We start from the raw sequence: 20,638 nt of genomic DNA, 5'->3' as shown, positions 1-20,638 counted from the left end.
TACGTTTTGACTGAATATACTGTGAAAGTTAAGGGGAGACTGATAATTCTGTCTTACTCTGGTTGTTTTTTTTTTTGTGTTGTTTTTTTTGGGGTTTTTTTTTTGGCAGTACTATATAAAATTATGGCTACTTAAACTTTGTGGTACTGGTCACTCTAATAGGTTTTAAACCTGGTAATACAATTTATTTTTATTTGTTTTTAAAACCATAACAATAAAGTTTATGATTTCCATGAAAGTTTGGGTCTTTCCATAGAATTTACCTTTATTTAATAGTTCTTTACAATATTGTGATTGGCTTATGTTAAGAAATAACTCTGAGAAACTTAACAGTGTGTTTGGTGGTATGATTGAGGATGTTCACTATTTCCCCCTTAATCTTTTTAAGGTGCCTTGGGGGAAATTCTTTCTCATTCTCAAGAGTATGAATCCTAAGTGTTTCTTTTTTACATTAGCTGCCAAATTGGTCATTTTGAGCCCACTTTTTATGTATGTTTTCTTCTGTTGTATCTATGTACTTTCCCCCCTCATGTTGTAATTGCTCACTTTTTGTTCTTTTTTAAAGGGTCTGTCTAACAATCTTACAATTGTAATTTTTCACTCTTAATCATCTGATCATGTGCTGTATTCCAGGCATTTGCTAGCTAGACATACACAAGTGAATAAGAACATAGTATTTGTCTTCTAGAAGCTCACAGATTAGTGAGATACTTTAGTGGTTAGATTTGTAGCATGGTTAAGTTCTTGAAAAACAATATATAGTTATAAAAAGAATTCAAAATGAGTTTTTTAGTTCTATGTTCTCTTAAGTTGTAAAAAGTGATTATCTTTTGACCTGTTGCATACATTTGAATATTAAAGAGTAATGCAAGAGTTGAACACTTAAATGTGTTTGTTTAAAAATAAAACCCTAGAAGTAATCCTTCTAGTCAAAAGTGGAAAAATATTAGTGCATTATATGACACCTATTATTGATTATAACTTCATCATCCTATCCTTGATAGGATATTCTTATAGGAGAAGTCTCTGTCACATATACATGTTTATATTTTGGGTTTTGAACTTAATTAAAAAAAAATCCTGGTGGCATGGCCATGTGAATTTGTCTTCAACAAAGACCATTTTCTTAGTGGGGTTTTTTGTTGTTTTTGTTTTTCAATGTTATGTGAATTTAAAAAAATCATTCATGCATGAAGCTTTAAAGAGTCAAGTAGCGTGGTAAGGCTTATTGTAAAAAAAGTTTCTCCTCCTCCTGTCCTCTGTACCCCACCCACAGTCCACTTCTCAGAGAACCCCTTTCGACTTTCTTACTTGAATCTACTGGTAACTATTGCCATATATCTAAATTTTACATTGCTGTTTCTTCATTCTTCAGTTTTAGGTGTTATCTCTTGACTTAATGGTTGTAGACAATTACATATTCTCTTAATACCACTTCTGTTCCAAGTAAGCTTCCTTCCTGTTCCTCTGTTCCTTGATAAAAGTTATATTGTGGGTTGGTCAGTATTTAGAACTTGCTTTATTGCACTTTATAAATACTAGTCGCTTTATTGTGTAACTTTGTTGCTACTACACTTTTTTTTTGCTAAATTGCTAAATTAACCTGTAAACTCTGCCAAATTGGTCTCTTCTCAAGATGTTTTGAGTGCATAGATAATCTATCAGTTTCATATTTTTGGAAACCTCTCCCTTGGAGCTTGTGATGTGCTACAGTTTGTACTGATTTTTCTGTTTGTTAGTTTTGTTTTTGGTTGTTGTAGTTGGCATTCTGTGATCTTTCTTCACCTTCATCCTGGGGATTCCCTCTGTCTTTTGTGTTAGGAAAATAAATAAAAACCTACCCTCAACTTTGAAAACTTCTTCAGAATTTAAGAGAAAGAAAACAGTTTTACTATTGACTAAACATTAAACCAGAATGTGATTATCATGGGCAATCCAATACAGAGACTGCAAAGACTGAAGGAAATCTTACTCCTCTATATGGATAAATGGCTAGCACTCATTACATTCATTTTGAAAGATTAAATGGCTAAGTATCATTGTCACTGCTTGTGGGATTTGCAAGTTGGAGTCAGCCGACTGGAAGTTAGGCCCAGGAAACTAGGAGATAGGGCTGTACATTTTTTGATGATTACAATGTAGAGATATGGCTCTCAGGGCCCTAAAGAAATATTCCTTATTTGTGAGTCTTTTATGTGGCGTATTTTATTTGGCATTTAACTTTATATGGCTCTCCAGTTTTTTTGAAAGAATCCCACGTTTCTTCTCTTTTTGCTGAACACATCCTTGACTAGGTTCCTATGATGGAGTCCATGTGAGACAAAGTTATTGCTCCAAAAATGCCTCATTTCTACTTGATTGAATTGAAAGTTGAACGCTATTTTCCTCAAAATTATGAAAGCATTGTTCTGTTTTTGCTTTCCTCAAAATTATGAATGCATTGCTCCATTTTTGCTTTTTAGCTTCTACTTCTGATTAAATTTAAAATCACTTTCATTAATTTTCATTTTTGTGTTTTCTCTCTGAAGTTTATAGGATCTACTTTTAATTCTCAGCATGCAAATTTTTTTTTTTTAAGATTATTTATTTATTTATTTGACAGACAGAGATCACAAGTAGGCAGAGAGAGAGGAGGAAGCAGGCTCCCCGCTGAGCAGAGAGCCCAATGTAGGACTTGATCCCAGGACCCTGAGACCATGACCTGAGCCGAAGGCAGCGGCTTAACCCATTGAGCCATCCAGGCACCCCTGCAAAATTTTATAGTAATCTTTGCATAGATCTCTACATTATTTGAAGTATTTTATTCTCTACTTTCCACCATTACTGTTTGCCCTTCCTGAGATCCTTATTTTTTGGCACTGAACCTTCTGAAGTGCTTCTTTGATTTTCCTAATTTTTCTTTTTGTGTTCCTGCTTTCCTTTCTGATAGATTTTTTTCAGCTTTATCTTTACAACCTTTCCATTGAGTTTTTCTTTGCTGCTCTATTTTTTTTTTTTTAAGATTTTATTTATTTATTTGTCAGCAAGAGTGCACACGAGCAGGGGAGCGTCAGGCAGAGGGAGATGCAGGCTCCCTGCTGAGCAAGGAGCCTTATGGGGAGCTCAATCCCTGGACCCTGGGGCCCTGAACTGAGCTAAAGGCTCAGGTTGTTGCTGAACTGATTGAGCCACCCAAGCATCTCTCCTCACTGCCCCGTTTTTAATATCCAAGTGTTTTTCTTGGTTTTATGAACTTTTTTTTGTAGATCTTGTTCTTTTGTGAATGTGTAATACATTTTTTCACTGAAAGTGGTAGTTCTTTGTGTTTTGTTTTTTTAAAGTTTACATGCACAGGAAATTTTTATTTCTCCAACTTAGATGCTTTTTGTTTGTTAGGTTTTTTTTGGTCTCTTCAGAAACCTGGTAATTTTTGGTCATCTGCTGATAACTGAATGGCTAACATGCAGATAAGGAAACTCAGAATGTGGGAGAAGCTGTTGACTAAACTCCACTGCAGGATGATATATGTCTGTAATGCTTTATTGGAGGGTCTTTTTTCTTGGGGTAGGCAGTTTTCTCCAATATTTATTTGGAAATAATTTTATTTTCTTGCCTGATTGGGAACAGTTTGGCAGTCCAGTTTCCTAGTCAGTCCAGGAACCAGGTTGGGGTGGAAATAGGGCTGGGAATGGCATATGAGAAGGTAACACATTTGTAACTTATAGGGCTGGGAAGATTATTCCTTCTATTCTTTTTAGGATTTTACCCTATCTTTAAATTTATCTGCTACTCCCTAGTTTGGATTTTCTCTGCTTTAGCCTTTTCAGAGATTAATCTTCTAGTCAGCTGCCAGAGGCCAAGAGAAGAGATCTGGGGATCCAGATTTTCATTATTCTTATTTTCCACCTTTCTGTTTGCCCATACTTCTAGAGGCATGTAATACCACCAGTGCCAGAGAGGTGCATAGGAATTCTGGGCCACAGATTGATTTCCAGCTTTTTCCTTTCCTGTTTTAGGGTGCAGTTTTCTTGGCAGACTACTAAGTCCTGTTTTCTAGCAGATAAGTTTTGTTGTCCTTGTCTCTTTTTCCTTTCCTTCTATTTCTTAGTCTTTAATAGTAAATGAAAGAAATCCATTTGTTCTTAAATTAGAGATGTAAGAGATAGTGAATGCAGATGTGTATATTTAATGTCCATTTCCCCCAGGGATTCTGTTTTATCTTACACATCATTCATAGCTTTTTTTCAAACAAGACATGCCGTTTAATTTTTATGATTTATTCATATAATACTTATAAATACTTAAACTCCGTTCTTCAGAAAAATTTGGCTTTTTCTCCCCCACAGTGTATCTTTTACTTTTATTCCTACTCATCTTACTCCTTGACAGGGGTAAAATGTTTATACTGTAATGACCTACATGTAGTCAAAGGCTATTTAGGGATGAAGTTGCTCATGATAATAGATTAGGGAATCTTAGTGTGTATTCTAATGAGTTTATATCATAAGGCTGTACTTGATTTTTTGGACTTTAATAAAATTGCTTTTCAGTTTAATAAGTGTCAGAAACTCTCTAATATCTTACTGGATGAAAGATTTGAAAAAAAAAAAAAAATTACGTGGCGAAGTCTGAAGATCTCCCTAAACCTGGCCTATTTGGATATTTCCTTTTCTTGAACTGTATACATGGTCTAGCATTTTATTATTTCCTGCCTTGTATCTTATTTAATAAATGAAGTTTTACATTTTAAATTTATCATTTACAGTGTTTGGCGCTGTGCTATCACATGGATCATTTTTTTTTGTAAAAGAAGTTCTTGGGAATTTGCTCCTATTATTTATTCTTTTTTTAAAAAATACTATTTTATTAGAAAAATGATTTAAACATGAGAATGGCATATGAGAAGGTAACACATTTGTAACTTATTTATAGGTAATGAAGGAAAAATTTAAAAAATAATTTGTTTTTTCCAGTGGTTTATCTTTACATTATGAAGAAATAACCAAAGGACCGAATTGTGTGATTCGAGGTGTTACAGCTAAGGGCCCTGTAAACTCTTGTCAGGGCAAGGTGAGCATTGTACATAAATGTTTTAATACATGCTTATTTCCTATATGGTAAAAATGAAATGAAGAATTTAAAATTGGATGACGTATTTTTGTACCAGGATGACAATATGAGGTTGGGGTTCATTAATCAGGATCATGTCACTAAACTTCTGTAAATCTCTAGGGGATACTAGCATGTTTGCTACTTTGTAACATTTATAAATTAAATATTTTTTAAGTGTCTTCATCTTCATTCCAGTCTTCATATTCAGAGTCATTTAACAGCGGTTACCCCAGTACTAGGTTTCTTTTTTTCCTCCAACTTTTAAAAATTTTTGAATATTGTTTTTATAACACAAAATTATGAGAAACTTTAGCTCACATTTATGAACATACTGGGTCTGGTATTTGGATAAAGGAAAGTGTTTTGGCGGATGAAGTTAGTGAAGGTAAAAATACAAATTCCAATAAGGTGATTTTCAATCAGGTATATAAAGTAGCTAGTAGATTTACTTGACTAAAGGGAATATTATGACAAATAACAAGTAATATATAACTTTTCTTCATGGCACCATTAACCTATAAGATATATTCAAAATTCTTCTATCAAAATGTTATTTAATTAAAAATAGAGCATGTGAGTTTGAGTACTCTATGTTGCACTGCATTGTACAATGAAATCAATTTAAAAGTCAAGTTCTGTACATCTTTCTGAATTCAGAGTTTCCTGGAAGAAGAACTTGAAATTCAGGAAAATTTGACTTTAGTAGTATAAGCTTACTAAAAAACTAAAATGATTTCTATATTTTTAAAAAAAACTTTCTTGAAGTAACTTTATATTTACAGAAGAATTGGAAAGGTAGATAGTATTGAGAGTTAGCATATACTCTGTATACAGCTTCCCCTATTAATATCTTATATAACTACCAAGTGTTTATCCAAAGTAAGAAATTAACATTGGTACAATACTATTAACAATACTATGGACTTTATTCACATTTCACCAGTTTTTTCTAATTAGTTTTCAATTCCAGGATCAAATCCAGAATACCACACACAGTGCATTAGAGATTTCTAGATTTTTGGTATTTTATACTTCACTATTTGCCATATTTTTTATAATGCCCATCTTGATTCTGATTATTCAGAGGTTATCTTTTTTAATTTGAAGAGGCTATTATCTGTAAAGAAGCAATAGGAGTCATTTTTTTCATCTATATCTCTTACATCAATGATCCTGTTTCTCAGTATAAATTTACTGAATAGATTTTTTTAATGTTATGTAAATGAAAAGCAAAAATAAATCAGAATTGAGTTGTTAAACTACTGAGGTATTTAGGACTTGGATTTAATTAAAATAATTTTTTTCAACAGAATTTTAATTTGAAGGTTATTCTGCCGGGCTTAAAAGAAGACACACAGATTTTAAAAATTAGATTACTACCAGGTAATATTTTAAGAAATATTCCTAATATTTACCTATAAAATAATATTCTTATTATAAAATATAAAATGAAGTGTTTTTTGGCTTGGTTATGGTATTAGTCTTCAAAATACATTTGAATGTCAAATAAAGCACTGACAAATGACTGATTAAAAAAACAGGAAAATATATAGGAAGACATTAGTGAAGTTCTCAAGTAATCGGGAGAAAAATATGAATGTTGAGAATGTATTTGGGAATAACTCTAGAGATACACTAATTTGGCTTATATTAGAACTGGTATAAGTATCTTCTGTGGTGTAACTAAATGTTTTATATCTTAAAAGTTTCTCATGCATTTATGTTGTTAACTTGATAATGACTTACCAACTTCCTAATGAAGTTACATTAAAGTAACTCGTCGTAGGAAATGCTAATTAAGAGAGGCAGTCTGTCATATAAGTTCAAAGAATACAGTCTTCTATTCTGTCTTCTGGGTTTGAATGTAAGCTCTGACACTTAAGAGCTAGGTAAACTTGTCCTATACCTCTGTTTCCTCATGTGTACAATGAAAGAAATATCTACTTTGTCACAGTTGTTGTGAGGATTGAATGAGTTAATATAAGCAAACCCTCACTTTGCAAGATTCTGTGGTAACTGAATGGAGAAGAACACAGTTCCAATATGCATGAGTTCTCGTTAACATAGTACTGTGCTAAGTGATAACTGCATGTATTTGTAAAATACAACAGTGTTGGTACTTCACTTTTGGCTCTGTTATTAATAATACTGTAATCATACCTTTGTCCACATATGACCTTTTATACTGTTTTTGAATGAAAAGAAACATACTTGCTATGTCCTTTCACAAATTTAAGTTGTTTTGGTTTCCCTCAAGCACAAAATGATAAAGATGTCAAAATTAGCACATTGGTAGAAGTATACAAATAAAATTATTAGGGCACCTGGATGGCTCAGTTAGAAGAGCATGTGGTTCTTTATCTTGGGGTCATGAGTTTGAGCCCGCCATTGATTGTAGAGATTACTTACATACATACTTAAACACACAGAGAAACAAACTTACTTTAAAAAATTGTTACATACTAAAAAGCACAATGCTTTTATTTTAGAGGTTAGCTAAAAGGTACAGATTTGAGAAGTGAAATTCTTAATAACCAGGTAGTTTGACATTGTTTTGAATTTGAGAATGAAAATGGTAAAGTAGGAGGTAACATGGTGTAATGATAATGGTCAAGAAGTTTCAGATTTCTCAGGACATTAACCTGAACCTGCCACTTCCGAGTCATGTAACCCGGGCAAGTAGCTTAATCTCTCTGGATTCCAGTTTCCTCATTTACCAAATGAGGATAATAATATTACCCTCTTCATTAAGATCATTGTGAAGATTATAAAGATAGTGCTTAAAACTTAACTTAAAAAAGGTTAATATTGTAACAATGATTTGTAACTTTACTTTTTGTTTTCTACATATATATATATGAAACTAATGCATTAAAAATCAATTATTCAAAAATATTGCTTGGAATATGATAAAAAATAAACAATAACTAATGTTACTATAAAGTGTTTTCAGTAACTATTCTTTGTGAATTTTTAGCAAAAATTGTATTTAAAAATATCAGTGCTTTTAGAGCACGTCAAGTCAACTTGCTACAAAAGTGTGAACTCCGATTAATCTTAGAGGAAACTTGGGCTTATAACATCAAAGTAGTGGGCAATCAAACAAGTAAATTACCTGGTTATATCATTACATGAACTGATCCAGTTCATCATTACATGAACTGAACTGAACTATTACCCAAAATTTGTGTTTTTTCTTAACATGATTTTGAGAAATCAGTCGTTGTGTAAAGTTAAAGTGAATTAAAAAAAAGTATTTTTAAGAACTTTGCTTTTTGAATCTTCTTTCCAGGATCTTTTAAGGTTTTACACCTTTAGGTGATTTTCTAGCATTAGTTACCATTCCATTATGTTATAGCTTGTTGGGTAAAGCTAAGTTAAGACATCAAACATTTTATACGGTTGAGACAACTCTGGTTGTTTATAGAATCTGCGTTTTGGGGATAGAAATAATTAAAACATGGATATTCCTTTTTTTCCCCCCCCTTAGCTTTAAGATACTAAAACTTAAAATGTTAAAGGCTTTTTTTTTTTTTTTTTCCTATTTCAATATTTCAGTCTTAGAAACTTGAATCTGTATTTCATTCTATAATTCTCTGGTAGGTCCCCCTCATCGATTGAAAGTGAAACCTGATTCTGAAATTTTAGTTATAGAAAATGGAACAGCTTTCCCATTTCAGGTAGAAGTTTTGGATGAATCAGACAATATAACAACACAGCCAAAATTGATTGTTCATTGTAAGGTAAGCTATTGTAAGATAAAATGTAGGTTTTATTTTGAGTAGCATGGTAGTAAATGAACATAACTATCTCTTTTAGCTACTTTATAGTGAGACTTGTAGTGTATTTTAATCTTTAATGATTATTTCGTGGAGAAACTTTTGGGTACTTCATTCTGTACTTTTTGGCCAAAAGGCATCACCTATTCCAGGTTTCGTAGAGAAATTTATAGACAAAACATTCCTCCTCTCCTTTCTTGACGCATTCTCCTCAATTGAGGTGAAGTATTTAATTTATGAATAGAATGATAGAAATGTCTTTTAGGGTTAAGGATGCGTAGACAAATAAAGGTTGTAAGTAAAAGCACAAAAAGAAAAAACTGAAATAGGTCAAGTTAAAAAAAAATGGTTGAGGAAGTTGGTATTTTAGAAGTCATAAATTTTAGAATCATAAAAAATTACTCTTCATTCAGAAATTGTCTAGAATATTGGTGAATTCTGTTTTACCTTTTCCTGTTTATAGCCAGAAGTAGTAGTTGTAGTGGATTATTTGAAAATTTAAACAAATTATTGAATAATTTGTTACATTTGATTGGAGTCTTAAATTATTTTGTATGTTTTCAAAAGTTTTTAGGTGCTCCAAACCTTCCAGTCTACGTTGTAGATTGCAGCAGTTCTGGAACCAGTATTTTAACAGGAGCTGCTATTCAAGTACAGAACATTAAAAAAGACCAGACTCTTAAAGCAAAAATTGAAATACCTGTAAGTTGTTTTATTCATTGATATTATATTGTTTTCATACAAATATTTCATAACAGCTTTATAGTATTTTATGTAACATTTGACTTTTAAAAAATGAGGTATCTTTGATTCTTTTAGCTAAAATGAAAAAAAAAGCAACATGAAATGGCATAGTAACATATGGTATTAGTAATTTTCTTAATTAACCCTTTTATAGGGGCACCTAGGTGACTTAGTTGGTTAAGTGTCCAGCTCTTGGTTTTGGCTCAGATTTTTTTTTTTAATTTATTTTTTATTTATTTTCAGCATAATAGTATTCATTATTTTTGCACCACACCCAGTGCTCCATGCAATCTGTGCCCTCTATAATATCCACCACCTGGTACCCCAACCTCCCACCCCCCGCCCCTTCAAAACCCTCAGATTGTTTTTCAGAGTCCATAGTCTCTCATGGTTCACCTCCCCTTCCAATTTCCCCCAACTCCCTTCTCTCTAACACCCCATGTCCTCCATGCTATTTGTTATGCTCCACAAATAAGTGAACCATATGATAATTGACTCTCTCTACTTGACTTATTTCACTCAGCATAATCTCTTCCAGTCCTGTCCATGCTGCTACAAAAGTTGGGTATTCATCCTTTTTGATGGAGGCATAATACTCCATAGTGTATATGGACCACATCTTCCTTATCCATTCGTCCGTTAAAGGGCATCTTGGTTCTTTCCACAGTTTGGCGACCATGGCCATTGCTGCTATAAACATGGGGGTACAGATGGCCCTTCTTTTCACTACATCTGTATCTTTGGGGTAAATACCCAGGAGTGCAATGGCAGGGTCATAGGGAAATTCTATTTTTAATTTCTTTCTTTTTTTTTTTTAAAGATTTTATTTATTTATTTGACAGAGATCACAAGTAGGCAGAGAGGCGGGCAGAGAGAGAGAGGAGGAAGCAGGCTCTCTGCTGATCAGAGAGCCCGATGCGGGACTCGATCCCAGGACCCTGAGATCATGACCTGAGCCGAAGGCAGTGGCTTAACCCACTGAGCCACCCAGGCGCCCCTATTTTTAATTTCTTGAGGAATCTCCACACGGTTCTCAAAAGAGGCTGCACCAGCTTGCCTTCCCACCAATAGTGTAAGAGGGTTCCCCTTTCTCCACATCCCCTCCAACACATGTTGTTTCCTGTCTTGCTAATTTTGGCCATTCTAACTGGTGTAAGGTGATATCTCAATGTGGTTTTAATTTGAATCTCCCTGAGGGTTGGTGATGATGAACATTTGTCTGATTTGGCTCAGATTTTCATGCTGACAGATCAAGCCTTGCATCAGGTTCTGCGCTTAGTGTGGAGTCCACTTGAGATTCTCTCTCTCTCTCTCTCTCTCTCTCTCTGCCCCTCCTGCTCATGCTTTCTCTCTCTCTAAAATAAAGTCTTTTTTTTAAAATGTGGCATCTATATGTCAGTTTTATTTTTTTGTTTCTTATGGTTTATACTGTTTCTTAGAAAGTCTGGTAAACCACCACTGAGGGACATATAAACCTTAATTTATATGTTAAATTTGAAGAATAAATATGTGGTTAGTATTTTCATATAAAGAGATTTCTCTGGCAATGTACTAGTAAGATACTTGCTACTGGATAATACATCATGGCGGAAGGTGAAGCCGGCCTGGAGGAAGGCAAGCCATTGTTGTGAGCAGTTGATCTCCTAAGATTGCAAAAATGGGACAACAAATACTTAAGGAAAATATTTCAATGTGATTTCTTCATTATTGATATGGTAGATAATGCATAACCTAACCTAACCAGTTGATTAAGTGATGCCTTCCTACTAATTATATATCAATTAACATATCTTGAGCTTCAAAAGGATAAAAGACAGCTTTTGTTCTTTTCACTAGAATGAGATGACTTCATTCCACTTCATATCAAGCTGGTTATATTGATAACCTTCAGATTCCTCTTATGCACTTCTTTTGTTATGTATTTTTTAAATTCAGTAAACATGGGCAACTTGTTTTTGAGCATACTTCCTTGCAAAAGATCAGGGAGATTCAGGAAGGAAAGATTTAGAGTTAGGGAGAAATCTGGGTTTGGAAGCAAAGGGTGGTGAGCATTAGGAATTATGTAAATTTTATAGAGCAGTGACAGGAAGAAGACCAAGAATCTAGATGAGTTAGGACCAATATCATAGTGTATCTTATAATATGCATTGGAAAATTTTCATCCAAAGGCAGCAGCTTGAGTTTGAATCAGGTAAATGCAATATGTTTATAATAGAGGATGGGTTATTTACATGATATTTGATGAGGTAGGAGTTTTATATGTGTCATTAGTTATGTAGATGTGCTTAGGAATGACTGCAACTAGATGAGGAAGGAGAAATTGGCTAAATAAGATGTGAAGATATTTTAGGCTTATTTTGAATTTTGTGTATCCTGTAGAATGCACTATAACCTAAATTATGAAATAATGTGATGTTTTAATTTTTTGTGCTTTTAATGTGCTTTAATTTTTATGCTTTTGAGCATAATCCAGCTCATCCTTACTGACATGTGGGACATCGATATATCCATAATGAATTATTAATGTGTCAGCTACAATCCTCATTTCGCTATAAACTGCCTTTTTCACTTGCCCCAATGTATTTTTTCAGTGTAGTTCGTGTATTTTATGTCAACTGTTTGTCTCTGATTTTATGGGACATTCTTAGTTTCTTACATATTTATCTTATTAATAGATGCTAGTTACTGAATCTGTCATGTGATTCCAAAGAAGATGAAAATAATCCTTTTAATCCAAATACCCTAGTTTTTTGCTTTAAGTCTGTGGCTTATGCTTACAACTTGATAGTGTGGTATCAGTAGCGTGGTATCTTCTTAATGCCTAAACCTATGAACGTTAACAGTGTATAAGATGATCTATAGTATTGGAAATCAATCCTTAAGCAATGTAGAAGACTCAACGATTAAAGCCCAAAAATATATTTTCAAAAAAGTGCAGATGCCAATGTATTTTTGTGTTTTTCTCTTTTCCTAGAGTTGTAAAGATGTGGTACCCGTGGAGAAGACTATTAAGTTGCTTCCTAGTAGCCATGTTGCAAGATTACAGATATTCAGTGTGGAAGGACAAAAGGCAATCCAGATCAAACATCAGGATGAGGTTAATTGGATAGCAGGCGATATTATGCATAATCTTATTTTTCAAATGTATGATGAAGGAGAAAGAGAAATTCATATAACATCAACTTTAGCAGATAAAATTAAAGTAAGTATCTCAGATTGTTATTTGAAGAATTTTGGTTATTTTATGATTGATTGTAAAACTCTGAACAAGAGATATTGTAGGGTAACTTCTAAGAAGAAGCTTATCACAGAAGAATAATATTGTTATTTAAAATTCCAGCCTAAATAAGAATTTGTTTCATGCTATAGTTTGAAACATGAATGATTCATATGCAACAAATTCATACTTAGAAAAATGATTTTGACACTTAACAAAATGCCAACGATTGGAATTCTCTTTTGGTTTGTTTATTTCCATGGATTGGTTTAGCTGGGTACAGTTTTCCATGTTCACCTGTTGTTTTCATGGATGATAGTATGCACTAGGAAATGTAAAATTTTCTTCGTACTCAAACTTCTTCCTGATGTTTTAAGAGCATTGGAACAAATTTGCATTTTCAAACCGAGCAGTGTAGCAGAACTAACTATACTTTTTTCCTTCACATCCATAGAGAAAAAACTCAAATCTTGTGTGACAAAATAAAGTTTAAAAAATTCAGTTTTCTCTGAGTCAGTTAGAGACAGAACATTCCCCTTTTTCTGGAAGGCCAACATTTACAGAGCTTTATATAAGGGGATCCCAATTAACTAAATTTGTGGAGAGTTGCTATGTGGGACAGGAGGTAGAAATTATTTTTTGGTACTATTTTATTCTATAGCCATCTGGAGTTTCCATATATTGGATCCAGTATTTTAAAAGAATTTTAGCTGACCTTATTTTGAACTCTTACTTGAAATATTCCTTGCCCTAGCCAGTTTAATTTTTCCTTCTATAATGAGGGACTGGATTATTGATAGAGCCATAATCCTGATCCTTCTTGGAAAGGGAGGCAAGCCATTTTAAAGGCACATCTGTTATATGAACAGATGTGAAGTTGAGTGGCTTAAAAGTGGTGCTAGGAACCCAGTTTCTGAACTGGTTCCTTGCTTTCTCATGGTTAGGTTTCCACATTCTGGCTTCTTATCAAGGTTGAGAAGAAACTGAGTGAAGAGATTCCATCTATATATAACTTTCTTTTTGCCATTCTCTAAGCATGTGATCAGCAATTGACATCCTTTGCCTCAAATTTAGTAGTTACATATTTGTTGCGTTACAAAGATTTTAAAACATGCACCTCTTTATTGGCAATAAAATACTACATTCTACTCTTTTGTTAAATGTGTATTCATTAATGTGATTTTTGTGGTCTTCAGAGAATTCTCCAATATTGAAGAAAGGCATGCCTTAACTGAGCTGGGAATCCATTAAAGGGATAACACAGCTAGAGTGAGGGAAGGAAAGCCTTTTTGAAAAGTGTAACTTCTGCTTCTTCCATTATTTAAAAAAAAAAAAATCCATATATATGATAAAGAATAAAACATGGTTTAAAAGATAAAAAGATAACTAAGAAGACTAGAACAGCATAAACTAGGGTCAAAATACTAGAATATCCGTGATTTGAGAATCAAGTATGGAGGACTAAAGGAGAAAGTTGAACTAAAAATTCTTACACAGAAAGGATTACAAGTTTAAAAGTGGGATAGAGTAAGATATTCAACCTAAAAAAGGGATCAAGTAACAAATTAATATATGGAAAGGAGGAGATGCAAAATTAAAATAGAGCTAAAAGCATTCAAGAATGAATTAAAACCAAAAGGTGGCTAGAATGGTAGTTAAGTAAATATAACTTGTTTTCTCATCTTGCTGAACAGGAATTAACCTAGATCTTATTCAAAGACAGTAAGTTTCTTTTAATAAACAATTTGAATATCACCTCCCAGAATTGATCATATGATTTGATCAGTATGGTATTTTATTTAAAAAAATTTTTTAGAGTGCACAGATAAACAGAGGGGTGGGGGTGCAGAGGGAGAGAGAATCTTTTTTTTTTTTTTTTTTTTTAAGATTATTTAAGAGAAATCACAAGTAGGCAGAAGTTGCCAGAGAGACAGGGAGAAACAGGATCTCTGCTGCAGGGAGCCTAATGTGGGGCTCGATCCCAGGACCCTGGGATCATGACCTGAGCCGAAGGCAGAGACTTAACCCACTGAGCCACCCACACGCCCCGAGAATCTTAAGCAGGTTCCACATTCGTGCAGTAAGCGTGAGGCTCGATCTCATGACCCTAAGATCGCAATCTGAGGTGAAATCAAGAGTCAAACACCTAACCAACTAAGCCACCCAGACCCCTGATTCTGCTTTTTGTTTATTCATTTGGTTGGGGTTTTGTGGGTTTTTTTTTTTTTTTTAAGGTTCTATTTATGAGTGTGATCATGTTTTTTTAGGTTATGAGTGTGATCACATTTTTCTTTCTCAGTCTGACTTATTTCACTTAGTATTAAACTCTCCAGGTCCATCCATGTCTCAAATGGCATAATCTCATCCTTTTTTATAGCTGTATCATATAGCTGTTGTATATATACACCAGATTTTCCTTGTCATTTGTCTATTGATGGATACTTAGGTTGCTTCCATGTCCCGGCTATAGTAAATAATCTTGCAGTAAACCTAGGGTGCGTATTTTTTCAAATTAGTGTTTCTTTTTTTTTTTGTAAATACCCAGTAATGGAATTATGAGATCATATAGTATTTTGTTAATTTTTTGAGGAATTGTCATACTGGTCTTTTGCGATGGCTGCACCAATTTACATTCTCACCGACTGTGCACAAGGATTCCTTTTTCTCCATATACTTGGCAGCACTTGTTATAACTTGTGCTTTTTATTTTAGTCATTCTGACAAGTGTAGAGTGAGTGATACCTTCTTGTGGTTTTGATTTTGCATTTCCTTGATGATGAATGATGTTGAACGTCTTTTCCTATGTCTCTTGGCTATTTGCGTCTTCTTTGGAGAGAGGTATATTCAGGTCTGATGCCTGTTTTTTAATCAGACCCGGGTTTTTTGGGTGATTCTTATGTATTCTTTATATATTTTGGATACTAACCATTTATCAGGTATGTAATTTGTAGATTTCCTCTCTTACTCAGTATGTTGTCTTTTTGTTTTGTTGATAGTTTCCTTTGCTTTGCAAAATCTTTCTATTTTGATGTCCAATAGTTTATTTTTGCTTTTGTTTCCCATGTCTTAGTACACATATCTAGTAATATGTTGCTTTGGCCAATGTCAGAGAAATTACTGCCTGTGTTCTCTTTTTATGGTTTCAGGTCTCAATTTAGGTCTTTAATCCATTTTGAGTTTATTTTTGTGTATGGCATTAGAAAATGGTCCAGTTTTAAAAAAAAAAAGTCTAGTTTCATTATTTTACGTGTAGCTCTCCAGTTTTCCCAGCACCATTTATTGAAAAGATTATCTTTCCGCATTGTATATCCTCATCTCCTTTTCACTGATTATATAATCATGGGTTTATTTCTGGGGTCTTTATTCTGTTCCATTGATCTATGTATTTATTTTTGTACCAGTACCATACTATTTGGATTACTGTAGCTTTGTAGTATTTCTTAATATCTGGTATTTGTAATACCTCCAGCCTTTTTGTTCCTTCCCAGGATTATTTTGGCTACTCCAGATCTTCTGTGGTACCATTACAAATTTTAGTGTTATTAGTTCTATAGAAAATGTTGTTGGTATTGTGGTAGGGTATGCATTAAATCTGTAAATTTCTTTGGATAATAGAACATTTTAACAATATGAATTTTTCTACTTCATCCTTGCATTTGTTTGTGTCCTCTTTAATTTCCTTCATCAGAGTTTTATGGTTTTTGGAGTTTAGGTCTTTCATCTCTTTGGTTAAGTTTATTTCTAGTGTTTTATTCTTTTTGGTGTAGTTGCAAATGGTGCTTTTAAAATTTCTCTTTCTATACTTTGTTATTTGCATATAGAAATACTACCAATTTCTGGGTATATCCTGCCACTTCACTGAATTGATTTATTACTTCTGCTGGTTTTTCAGTGGACTCTTTAGAAAGGAAGAAACTTCTTAATCTTATTAATATATGAACGACCACGATTTTTGTTCATAAACGAACTTTTTCTTTGGAGATGGTTAAATTTATAACTTTGATCTTCAGTAAGGTAAGTGGCAGTAGGGGGACATTGGACTAAACTTTATGTTTTTATTAGGTAATATAATTTTTCTTTTAGGTTAATTGGACTCCTGAGATTAACAAAGAACACTTGCTACAGGGTCTCCTTCCTGATGTACAAGTACCAACATCTGTGAAAGATATGCGGTATTGCCAGGTTTCATTCCAAGATGATCATGTGTCTTTGGAAAGTGCATTTACAGTAAGGTTGGTGAACATATTCTATTTTGAAATATTTCAAAATTTGGCATATTATGACAAAAAAGGTGTTTCTCCAAAGCACGCTAGTGAAAGTTGTTTTTAATGTAGAAAATAATTGTAATTTCTATGAAATATAGTAGGTTGTCTTTGAAATAAAACTTCACTGGAGATAGTGATTAATTCACCAATCTTTCACTTTTTTTTGGTTAAGTTCCTTTCTAAGTATTTTATTATTTTATGTACCTTGTGCTTAATAAACTCTCTGGTATCTGTGAGAGCTAGATCTGTCATTAAAGGAAAGCCCTCCTACTGCAAGCAGTAGTGAAAATGCCTGTAAAATGACAGACGAAAAACACAGAAGAGTGTGATCAGTGAATATGGTGTTCACAAGGAATAATTCTTTCATTACTTAGTGATGATTTTTAAACCTGAGTCCAAACAAACCTAATATGCATTACTGAGAGAAGAGACTTACATAAATATATATATAAATCTTTCACCCTGGCCTATCAGTTCTTTGCTCACCTGTTCCAGTAACCTCATTCATTTGAATTCTTCCATCCATTTTCATAGTATTCCCAGGCTTTTTGTTTTGTTTTTGAGAGGTAGAACATGCGGGGAGGGGTAGAGAGAGAGAGAGTGAAGAGAATCCTAGTCAGGCTCCACACCCAGCCCAGAACCATATGTGGGGTTTGATCTCACAATCCCAAGTTCATAACCTAGCTGAAGTCAAGAGTTGGTCACTCAGCCAACTGAGCCATTCAGGCACCTCTGAGATAAAATTTTTATATTGACTACTCTCTATGCACAGCCAGATCTCTTGATGATGAATTATTCTTACTGACCCACCCCCTCTTTTTTTAAAAGATTTTATTTATTTATTTGACAGATCACAAGGAGGCAGGGAGAGATGGAGTGGGGGGTGAGGGGAAGCAGGATGCCTGCTGAGCAGAGAGCCCGATGCGGGGCTTGATCCCAGGACCCTGGGATCATGACCTGAGCTAAAGACGGAGGCTTTAACTCACTGAGCCACCCAGGCACCCCTTACCCGCTTTTTCTTTCTCAGTTCTCTTGTCCTAATTCCTTTTATCTAGCATAGATGATATGAACACTTCTTTGTAAGCTATCTTTTCTGTTTCCATTTGGGATAATAGTGTGATGTTCTATAAATTGAGGTATTTGGAGGAGTGTTATATTTAAGTTTTAAAAAACAAGTCTTAAATACATATATGTTATTTTTTAAAAGAGATTTTATTTATCTATTTGATGGAGATCACAAGTAGGCAGAGAGGGAGGCAGAGAGGTGGGGGGGGAAGCAGGCTCCCCACTGAGCAGAGACCTTGATGTGGGGCTCCATCCCAGGGCCTTAAGATCATGACCTGAGCTGAAGGCAGAGGCTTTAACCCACTGAGCCACCCAGGCACCCCTATATATGTTATTCTTTAGCATATTTTTCTCACATAATTTCACAATCAGTGGTGTAACTAAAGCCTTTTAACTTGCTAACTCATTTCAGACCACTTCCTGATGAACCTAAACATCTAAAATGTGAGTTAAAAGGAGGAAAAACAATACAGATGGGCCAAGAGCTTCAAGGAGAAATAGGTTAGTATGATCTGCTTTTTTCTTTAAAATACTTCTATAATGTGTGCTTACATTTGTGCTTTGGCATATGTGATCTGAAAGGAAAGCTTTTATTTATGTATACTTACTGTTTTAAAACTCAATGTTGGAAAAGATGGCTGTATTTCATTGTCTTTGCCTAGACTGACATAATTTTAAAATCAGTTTGGCAAAAATAATTTCATGGAAAAATTGGCTTTTGTTAGAAGTAATAATATTTAATATTACAAGTGTAAAGTAAGTGTATGAATGGATTCATATCAATTAGTGGATTATTTTTCTTATACCTAGAATATTACATAATGCTAAGTTATTTTCTTCAAAATTTGATGGTAAAAAATCTGATTAACGTCAACACCACGTTAAATATATAATGAGAAATGTACTTAAGTAGAGTCTTGATTTTTTTTTTTGGTGATTATAAAAGAAGCTAGTATTATTACTTCTTACAAAATAGTACATAAGAGAACAAAGTTAATGGTTTTCTAAATATAATTTTAAATGTTCAAATGTATTTATAGATGTTTATATCTTTTACCAAAAGATAACTTTAGTTTTAAACTATCCTTTTTTATGTAGTTGTAATAGTTACAGATCAGTATGGAAATCAGATACAGGCATTTTCACCAAGTTCTTTATCTGCCTTGGGAATTGCTGGGATTGGACTTGATAGCTCTCATTTGAAAACTACCTTTCAGGTATGGCTTCTTTTCATGGCAGTTGGCTTATACCATTGTTTTACAATTAACAAAATTTGGGAAAAACTAAACTAAAAAAAGTTTGATTTTGGTGTTTACAATGCAAAATCATGAACGGCGCCATAAAGGTTTTGTAATGACCAAATGTACACAAAAAATTGAATAGCGTGAATAATTCCCATGTTCTCATCACTCAGTCTCAATAATCATCACTTTCCCCTTTCCTGTATAATTTTGAAGTGAATTCCATACATTATAACATTTTATCCATAAATATTTTAATATGTATATAGAAGTAGTTTTTCTTAAATAAAATTTCTTAGTGCTTACATCCTGCATTAAATAGTATATGCTAGGGAAAAAACTAATTGGGCGGGTTTGCAGTTAATTGAGATTAGCTTGAAAAATAAGAACTGCAGTGGAATTATTTCATTTTAAAAAAGAAGCAAGCATGTACAATGTATTCTGCTTGGAGAGATCAAAGGCAAATTTTGGGGAAAAAAATGTTTTGAGTTGGACCTTTAAGGAACCTTCCAGACCAGAGCAGATGAAAGAGTAGAAATTCCAAGGACAGATAAAGTTGAATCCACTTAGAGCATTTAATGCTTTTTTAAAACTCTTATTCCTTTTAGAGCCTCCATTATAGTTTCTAACTTGTCGAAGTAATCACAAGAGTAGCCTCTTTGTTGCCCTTCCTTGCTAGAGTTTCTATTTTCATAAATGTGTTCAACACAGCTTACTGTATCTTAACAGTACTGAAGAACTTTTCATGATGTTTTGTTTACTTTACAGAGATAAGGTTTTAATGTTTGACTTTCAGGTCCTTCCATTATTTATCTTCACCCTATGTTTGTCTAAATCAGAAGATAACTATGTTTCTGCCGTTATGCATGAACAATCTTTACTTGAAGCACAGATACCCATCCTCATTCAATAATTTCTCCTAAATTGTAGCCTGGCATCCTGCATTTTCAACTTTCCCCATCTGTTAGATTCCAATCAGCATGTAAACAAGCTGTTGTATCTCTTACCTTAAAAAACAAATTACCTGCCCCCCCATCCCAGCCAAAACATCCTTTTGGCCCTAATTCCCCATCCCTCTATTGCTCTATTTCTCTTTCTACAGTATAACTCCTTGGAAGAGTTGTGTGTATTCTGTTCCCACATCCTTTTCTGTCATTCTCAAGCAAGCCACTCTCATCGTGTTTTTTTTTTTTTTAGTTTTTTTGTTTTTATACTATACATAGTTTTTTTGTTTAT

General features: G+C 33.6%; 1 protein-coding gene across 4 annotated transcripts in view; it reads left to right on the top strand.

Annotated features, from left to right (window-relative positions):
* Positions 1-20,638, top strand: part of SMCHD1 (structural maintenance of chromosomes flexible hinge domain containing 1) — a 146,193-nt gene that overhangs the window by 60,892 nt on the left and 64,663 nt on the right. For all 4 annotated transcript variants that reach the window (XR_006602060.1, XM_004742791.3, XM_045065413.1 and 1 more), the window contains 8 exons: positions 4,953-5,049; positions 6,402-6,474; positions 8,695-8,834; positions 9,438-9,572; positions 12,589-12,816; positions 16,915-17,063; positions 18,574-18,662; positions 19,260-19,378. Coding sequence is in view for 3 of the 4 variants with exons in the window: in XM_004742791.3 (XP_004742848.2) it covers positions 4,953-5,049; positions 6,402-6,474; positions 8,695-8,834; positions 9,438-9,572; positions 12,589-12,816; positions 16,915-17,063; positions 18,574-18,662; positions 19,260-19,378 (1,030 nt within the window). In the remaining variant the exon portion in view is untranslated. The remainder of the gene's footprint in view (positions 1-4,952; positions 5,050-6,401; positions 6,475-8,694; positions 8,835-9,437; positions 9,573-12,588; positions 12,817-16,914; positions 17,064-18,573; positions 18,663-19,259; positions 19,379-20,638) is intronic.

Source organism: Mustela putorius, unplaced genomic scaffold (genome assembly GCF_011764305.1).
Source record: "Mustela putorius furo isolate JIRA1106 unplaced genomic scaffold, ASM1176430v1.1 tig00003858_pilon_pilon_pilon, whole genome shotgun sequence".
Classification (NCBI taxonomy): Eukaryota; Metazoa; Chordata; class Mammalia; order Carnivora; family Mustelidae; genus Mustela; species Mustela putorius.
The sequence above is the reverse complement of the archived record's forward strand: the minus strand, read 5'-3'. Positions and strand labels throughout refer to the sequence as shown.